This window comes from Manihot esculenta, chromosome 9 (genome assembly GCF_001659605.2).
Source record: "Manihot esculenta cultivar AM560-2 chromosome 9, M.esculenta_v8, whole genome shotgun sequence".
NCBI classification, from domain to species: Eukaryota; Viridiplantae; Streptophyta; class Magnoliopsida; order Malpighiales; family Euphorbiaceae; genus Manihot; species Manihot esculenta.
The window spans coordinates 6,293,974-6,302,779 of NC_035169.2; the positions used below are offsets into that span (position 1 = coordinate 6,293,974).

General features: G+C 34.7%; 2 protein-coding genes across 2 annotated transcripts; both read right to left on the reverse strand.

Moving 5' to 3' along the window:
* Positions 1-664: 664 nt before the first annotated feature.
* Positions 665-3,653, reverse strand: LOC110621913 (putative pentatricopeptide repeat-containing protein At3g13770, mitochondrial). The gene is made up of 2 exons (XM_021766209.2): positions 2,803-3,653; positions 665-2,697 (listed from the first exon to the last, which is right to left on the reverse strand). Exons 1-2 carry the CDS (start codon positions 3,185-3,187, stop codon positions 1,253-1,255), a joined length of 1,830 nt encoding a protein of 609 aa, XP_021621901.1. The 5' UTR covers positions 3,188-3,653; the 3' UTR covers positions 665-1,252.
* A 4,243-nt stretch (positions 3,654-7,896) lies between these two features.
* LOC110621915 lies at positions 7,897-8,572 on the reverse strand. Its single transcript, XM_021766210.2, has one exon. The coding sequence runs from the start codon at positions 8,481-8,483 to the stop codon at positions 8,127-8,129; it is 357 nt and encodes a 118-aa protein (XP_021621902.1). The 5' UTR covers positions 8,484-8,572; the 3' UTR covers positions 7,897-8,126.
* Between the last annotated feature and the right edge of the window lie 234 nt (positions 8,573-8,806).

Below are 8,806 nucleotides of genomic sequence, written 5' to 3' on the forward strand. Positions count from 1 at the left end.
TTAATTAACGAATTATATGTCTAATTATAAATCTATTTGTATTCATTTAATTTTACAAATAAATTATACATCTATTTTGTGAATTTAATTATATCCATTTAAAAATTTATTTATATCCTTTTAATTTTATATACGGATTATATGTTGATTTGTATCTATTTAAATTTTCAAATAAATTAACCTCATATTAAATTTGTACGGTAAAAAGAAATTATATAACTTAATATTATTAAAAGAATTATTATTCACAATAAAATAATAATAATAATAATTATAAACTCACTGATAATATATTGATAAAATAAAAATAAATTAATATGAGAATTGATTTTAGCATTTTTTTTTTAAACTCAATAAAGAGTTGATTTCAGTCTGTACTCTTATCCATAAGACCAATCCAAGAGAATCGGAAGGTTTAAGCTAGGTGGGATAGTTATTTAGTAACATTTATTATTGTTATTTAATATTTATAAAATAATATAAAAATTAAAATTTATTAATTTTCAATTATTTATTTAATTAACTGGTAAAATAATTGAGACAAAAAATTTTGATTTGGGCATTTTAGCTCATAAAATATTATTATATAAATTTTGTGAAAATTCATTTTAAATTCTATTAAAACTTGAAATAATTGACTTTAATTATAATGGAATTCGAATCCTAAAATTGAATTCTAATTTGTGTTCATATCAAACATACAAATTTGTGTTAACCTCCATGTAACTTTGGAGCCAAAGAGTCCCCAGATCATTATTCTCCTCCGATTCCCCAGCACCAGATGTATCAAGTTTCTCCATCTCGATGCATTCAAGGCCTTCTGGTGCACCCAAGTCTCAATGGACAGATTGGGCTTGGCATTCAACCCAACACCAAGAATCACAAGACTGGTCCTCCCACTTGCGGAACTGCCCATGTGGAGGCAGGGTCTGATTCAATAGGTAATCCTTGGGCCTCTCCTCGTGGCCTGGAGATGTCCACCAGCTGCATTGATGAATGAGCCATTGTGCAACCAAATCGGAAGTTTCAGGTTCTTGAAAAGGCTTCAACTTTCACCGTAACTGAATTGCGGTTGGTAAGGGAAAATAAGAGTATAGTTATGACTTTTGTTTCTGAATCATGTTGCCCATTCATCTTAACTAACGACTGAAAATACACCTTTCCTTTTTGTTTCAACCAGAACCTATGTCATAACAAGCCTCACATTCTCCACAGAGACAACTAAGCACACATACGAAGAAGTCTCAAAAAGTTACCAATAGTCACCACAAGAACAGATTCCTCCAACAATATGATGGAACCGACTTTTATCCCTTAGAGACACATCTCTTCCATAAAACTTGGAAATAAGCTTAGCAAAATTGTGACAATCCACACAGATCCGGAGGTTTTTTATCACACGTATTGGGACTTTTTCAGGAGCAACAATGAGTCCAAAAGCCAAAGCTAGTTTTTCACTGTGAGCTAGAAGTATTTTCTCCTTTTGCTCCTCATCCACATCATATAAAACACAACTCAAATCAGGGACATAGCCAGCTTCCTTGAACTTGATTGATAATTCCTTCACCTTCCAAAATACCTCTTCCCTCCTTGGATGGGAGCGATCACTTGCGTGAAAAGTGTGCAAGGTTTGGTCGAGTTCAATCCAGCTTCTTCCTGGCTCCTTTATTACAGCCTTGTCCATCATTAATTCCCTTACTTCTCTCACATCTTCCCATCTCCCTGCAGAAGCATATAAATTAGAAAGAATAACATAATTTCCCGCATTTTCAGGCTCTATTTCTACAAGTCGTTGACCTACAAATGCACCAATATCTATATTTGAGTGAACTCTACAAGCACCTAAAAGTGAACCCCAAATGGCAGCTGTTGGTTTAAAAGGCATCCTTTTGATAAATTCAAAAGCCTCTTCCACTCGGCCAGCACGCCCAAGCAAGTCAACAACACACCCATAATGCTCTATCTCTGCCTGAATCCCATTATTCCCTTTCACCATTTCATCAAATATTTCCAGTCCTGTATCTTCCAATCTTCCATGGCTACAGCCAGACAGAACAGCCAAAAAAGTTACACAGTCAGGTTTAACTCTTTTTTCTTCTCTCATCAATCTGAAGAGCTCAACCACCTCTCTGCCCCTTCCGTGTTTACTATACCCCACAAGCATTGCATTCCATGAGATAACAGTTCGTTCAGGCATCCTATCAAAGATCCTTCTCGAGTAATTAAGGTTTCCACATTTTGAGTACATATCAATCAGAGAATTCTGAATAACCACATAAAAGGGTAATTCACATCTAAGAACATGGTTGTGGACTTGTTTGCCATGGTCCAGGGCAGCAAGTCCAGACAATGCAGTCAACACACTAGCGTAAGTAACATAATTTGCGCTTATTCCTTCTTTTTGCAACCTCCGGAATAGTTCTAAAGCCTCTTCATCAAGACCTAGTTGGGCATAGCCTGAAACTATTGCAGTACAAGAAACAACATCCCTTTCTGGCAAGCTCTCAAAAACCCCTCGAGCTTCAATGATCTTGCCAGCTTTTGCATACATGTCGAGAAGTGAGCTCCCAACAAATATATGGGATTCATAATTGTGCTTGATTATGAGAGAGTGAATTTGCCTTCCCAGCTCAAACCCAGAAGCACCTGTACAAGAAGTTAATACTGTAGCAAAAGTGAACTCATTTGGTTCTGTACCTGCAAAAATTGCTTGCCAACGTCACTAACACAAACGCATCATTATGACTCAAATTTGATCGAATTTGATAATGTTACAATCACCCTCTCAAAATAAATGAATACCTGATCTCAACATCCGCACAAAAAGATGCAACGCTTCAAAGCCAAGTCCTCTTTGAGAATAACCTGAAATCATTGCAGTCCAAGAGACCACGTTCCTTTCAGGCATTTCATCAAATACATATCTTGCATCGGTCAAATAATCACACTTTGTATAAAGAATAACCAATCTGTTTCTGAGGTAAAGAGGTGGGAGGTAACATGTTTTTATCATGTGGGCATGGACCCTTTGACCTTCTCTAATGGCCTTTCTGTTCACACAATCGTTCAACAGCATGTTGTAACCATCAAATAACATTTCAGGACCTTTAACAGCCATTTGTAGTAAGGCCTCTTGCAGGTGGCCTTTGGTGCATAGAGAGTTTAAAGTTGGTCTCAATAATGGCATTTTCCAGGGGATCACCACAGCTCTTCTTGATCATCTGACCATCTCATGGTACGTTCTCAACCTCGAAGCCTTCCATGTGTTCCATGAGAACCCACACTGCAACAAGATCAGCTAAACCCTGGCAACCAGGTCTTTAATCTACCAGCACATTTTGTCATCTTCGGCATGTGAATAAATCTCAAGTTGCTCAATAAGCCACCTTTGGAATCTGATGAGAAAACCAAAATTTTTTAAGTTGCTTCTATGTCGTCGAAGACCAAATTAGATTTCGAGCCCTCAGCTAAATTGTTGCTTGTTTGATTGTATTTTTAGCCCTTTTTCTAATTATATTTCATTTATTGTAAACATGATTAACCATGAAGAAGGGAAAGCAAAGCCTTGCTGCCATGGGTTCACCAATTACAAATTGAAGACCAAGTCCACTAGAAGTGGAATTTCTTATGCAGCTCTTCCAAGCTTGAAATTTTTTTAATATTTTAATGTATAAGGTTTTGGAATTCATTTGTATTGTTTTTTCCCTAATATTTGGAGAGTTAGTTTTGAATGAGGATAATTAAAACTTTTTTTTTCTATAGTGATTAATGAGAGAATAATGACTAAATAAATAAAAAATTTTATTAATTAATGAAATTAAATTATAAGCATTATTTAATATAATTTTGGAAGTAGAAAAATATTTTAATTAGTTAAGTTAAATTCAGAAATACCACCGTAATTTACCTTATGATAATCATAAGGTCTTGATAGAATACTCGAAGAAATTTAAAATAATTTTTTAAAATAAATTTTTAAAACATAGAATTTCATATTTATAATTGCCGATTTTCCAAATGTAAAACTGAAAAGCAAGTTTTCAATTTTTTAAAATTTAACTAAGATTTGAAAAACAATTTTAGGTTGTTTCTACCATTTTTATTTATAATAAAAATTTTAATTTATAACACTTTCTAAATATAAAACAATGAATTTTCTGTAATAAAAATTATATTATATTATTAATAAATAAATAATAATTCATGGTAAAATTGTTTTAATCTAATAAAGATCTCCATCAGTTTGTTTGAATGGGTCCAAGCCCAAGCTAAAGGCACACCCGGGAGATCCAAAGATAAAGGGCGAAAGCAGTATCATCACTTCTTTTAGAATTGCTTTTTCTTATGGTATAAGCCCATGAGTTATGGTCCATTACAACTCCCAGAGTGAACTTTTATTTGCCAAAATGGGAGACAAAGGGGTCCATAAAGTTCATGTTCAAGAAGTGGGACTCTGATCCCTTCTCATAACCCACATGAGCCCATGTCATAAATAATCCCCTCATAGGGCCACAGATTTCCAACTATAACATTCTAGCCCCAAGGGCCAAGAACAGCTAGTGCAAATATAAAGCACAAAAGAATTCATTCATTCAGGCTGTGAAGTGTGAACACCACTTGTATTTTTAGAAAGAAGAGGAAGAAGAAAGAAGAAGGGATTAGATTTGTTGTTTCGTTACTTGGAGCTTAAGAGACAATGAAATATTTTGTAATATCTAGCTTATATTGGCAAAGTTTTATCTTTATATATAGGCTCAAACTCAACTTGACCGAGTTCTTCTAAGGAAGCCAAAGATCAGCTGCCCAACACAATTTAACCACACACTTGAAGCTAGTTCAGTTTTGTAGTTCAACATTCTTTCGAGCTAGACCAGAAGTTGAAGTTTCAACACTTCAAGTCTAATTCTTAAACTCTGAGCTCAAACTTTTGTATGAAACAATTCAACCTTAAACAATCTCGTACTGAACTTCAGCAATTGGAACTCTTTCATGCTCCTAAATTCAGCAAATGTAAACACCATGTACTTGTCTAGAGATCATGTGTGTAAAGAAGCTGAAAATATATCACCGGTGCGTCTAACCATTAACAGACTTACATCGTTATACTTTTGAACCATGAAATAAATCTCAACCTACACAATAAGAGTAAACTGGAACTAAAAATTGCACCAGACTTCAAATATAGTATTTACAAAAAAAAAAATCAGATGAAAATGAGTGCTGCTCTTCTGACATTTATTGCAGATCATTCAGCCTTTAACAAACCCCATTCAATAATTCTAATGTTTCAATGAACTAATAAACGACAGGTAGTAAACTTACTCCCATCTTATTCCTACACCTCCACAGATCTCCTATTTCTTTTTTGCCTCCATTTGACATTCTAACAATAAGGCTACTAGAGTTTGCACTTCGTATCAGTATGGCAATTATCCTTCAAATTCACTCACAGAAATGATTTAACATCACAAATAATTGCAATAGGTCACAGATACACCCTGGCGAAAATGCATTATTAGTGTTGATCATAATGCTGATGCATCAGTCAGAACTTTCCTTTTAAAAGAACAGACAAAGTTATCCCTCAAACTTTGAAATAAACCTGGAGAGAGAGAGAACACGTCTCATATAATTTCAATAACTAAACCTTAATCCTGAACTAGTTGAGTTGGCTATATGGATCTTTTTCACCATTCAACATCGTTTGAAACAAATTCCATATCAACATTCAAATATTGTAAACCTTCTGATGTTACTTTTCTTTATGTCATTTTAGGCCTCCTCTTTTCCATTCTTGCTCGTTCCATCACTAACTTATCACACTTCCTTACCGTAGCATTTGAAGCTCAACATGGACATGACAAAACCATCTTAGTTGCTATATATATTATCTGATAAATATTTTGATTCCTATTCTATCCATTATGTCAAATGGAATAACGAGGTATAACAAAGTAACCATTTCAAAAAATGGAAACATTTCTTTGGTTGAAATATAGGCTAAAGTATTTGAATTTGGTTGCAACTATATGTCAAGTCTAGTAATTTTTATGAATCAAACTAACTTCTTAATGCAAAGATCAGTTATCATAGGTGTAACTTACCCCAAGTACATTCCTCTTCTACCAGGAAAAAAGGTTAAAGGATTTTCCTAAAAATTTAACTAGGTGAAAACACGAACAGATGAAATAACATCATCACATGCAAGAAAGCTTCTAGTAGTACCAACAAATCAATATTAATCCACCTATCTCAAACTGAAGTCATAGTGCAAAGAAGGGTATCATAGATGTAATTTGCCTAAACAGTACTGCCTAAAGACATCAAGATTCCTCTTCTGCCAAAAGAAGAGGAAAAAGGAAAAGAATGACAAATTATTGCCCAAAACTTTGCCGAAATGCAATAACAGCAAATAAAATGATGTCATGACATGTGTGAAAAATTCAACTGTACTAACCAATCAACATTGGTCCATCTTCCTAAAATGAAATGAAACTTTCCACAATCTAGTAGTCACTCTTCAACATGATATGCTTCCAAACAGCCTTGATATTAATTAATACTTTTGTTTTAATAAAAACCTTTGAATGCATATCAAAGTAGATATTATCAAAATAAATTACAAAGCTTTAGTTTTACTTGACCCAAAATAATTAACTGATTAAAGATAATGTATAAATTGTACATAAATAAATACAAAATAAACTCCAATGAAACGATGAGAGAGAGAGAGAGATAGAGAGAGAGAGAGAGAGAGAGAGGACTATTTTAGACAATGATTTTCAACAAAAGCATGAGGTAATAAACCTCAAAATGATGAGATCCAAGTGGTTTGAGAATGCTTATATGCATCCAGCGTTTTGAATCATCTGGTCCAAATGCCTTAGGTCATTCGGATATATTTTCAATTGAAGTAAAACTGGACCTGAACTTACGTTTTCAAGTGAAAAAACACAAACAACATGGCAATACAACATTCAATTCAAATGTCCTTTCATTTTAAATCCCATTTACCCTGGGGCCTTGCATAATTTCCCTTCCATGGTAGTATGTACTCTCCTACCCAACATTTGCCAAGGTTGCAACATAACTACTAATTCATGACCAATTAGTTATTACTTTCATATAATACTATGAAAGACATTTTATGCAAGTACCACACAGATAATGCCTGGTCAAATACAACCATAATTGAAGTACTGCAAATGCGATAAAAAAGAATGTTCCAGGACCCACGAAAATTACATTTCATAGCCAAATTCTAAATTCGTTGATTCTTTAATCAAATTGGAACAAGCAACTTAGTGTTTGGTTATCCAATTAAACACACAAACAATCCTATTAAACACTAAACAAAAGCCAAAATCCTATGAAAATCCAAAAAGTTCAAAAATTATAAACAGGTTATTTAAACTTGCTAAACTTATGCCTTATGATATGCCAGGTTCCCTGCATGCAAAAGTATGGGATTCAACAAGCCTTATTCAGCCACCTAGCATCAAAAACATAATGCAATCCAAACCCACATAAAACAGATCCCAAAAATGAAACTACATGTAGCTTTCCAGACAACGATTCAAAGATAAAATGAGCTGTCCCAAGCTCAAATAGATCAAGCTCAAGTCAATAAACAACCAAATAGAATCAAGGATCCCAACATCATTACATTGATACTAGAAATAATTGTGGAGTAAAATTTAAAATCAATATGCATCAATAAAGCTTGCCCACCTCAGAATTTATATATCCACAACGTAAAGACACCAGTAAAATTGCAGCAGGAAAATCATATATTTGAAGACAAACAGCATTTCAATTCAGTTAAGACCCTTTCATCAAACTAATAAATCAATGATTATCCAATTTAAACATCCATCTAATGACTAAAGAGACTACTGAATTGCAACAAGGAAATTTTAACTTATTGAAGCTTATAACATCAATAATATCCAAATTAACAACTAAAATTTTGCGTAATGTAACCTCCATGTAAGAAGGGAATGTCAACGGAGTGAAAAATCTTTTATTGAACTACACATTATCAACAACAGGTAAAAAGTTCACCACCAAAAACCCACAAAAGTTTTGGATCGAAAAAGTCATATGTCATACCCCAGATCATGCTTCTACTCAGATTCCCCAGAACCAGAGGCACCGAGTTTCTCCATCTCGAGGCGTTCGAGGGCCTTCTGGTGCGCCCAGGTCTCGATGGACAGATCGGGCTTGGCGTTCAACCCAACACCAAGAATCACAATGGTTAGGAAGCTGGTGATGTAGCAAGGAAGCTCCCAGTCCTCCCACTTGCGGGACTGCCCTGGTGGAAGTGGGGTCCGGTTGAATAGATAACCCTTGGGCCTTTCCTCGTGGCCTGGAGATGTCCATCGGCTGGGACCTGCTGCGGCGCCTCCACGTATACGGAGGGAGGACGCTAAGCGCTGTCGGAGCATGGAAGATGCCGTCGTGAAGGGTTGTGGGGAGGGCATGGTTCTCAACTACAGATGGAGTCTGGAGGGAGAGGGAGATGCTGCGGAGACTGAACTTCGTTTTTGTGTAAGAGTAGGTGTTGGGAGGAACTTACGAACGAAACTGCGTCGTTTTTGCATTTTATTGCAATTACGTCGCTCCTAATCCATTTTGAGGATACACGAGAAAATTTTTTTTTTTGAAATCATTGTAATAGAAAGATTAAAACTTGAAATCTCTTAAATATAATTTGTAATATTTTTAAAAAAATTTTTAAAAAAGATATTTTAAAACAGTTTTATGATTTTTTAAGGTAAGTACGAAAATTTTGGTAAAACCCTTA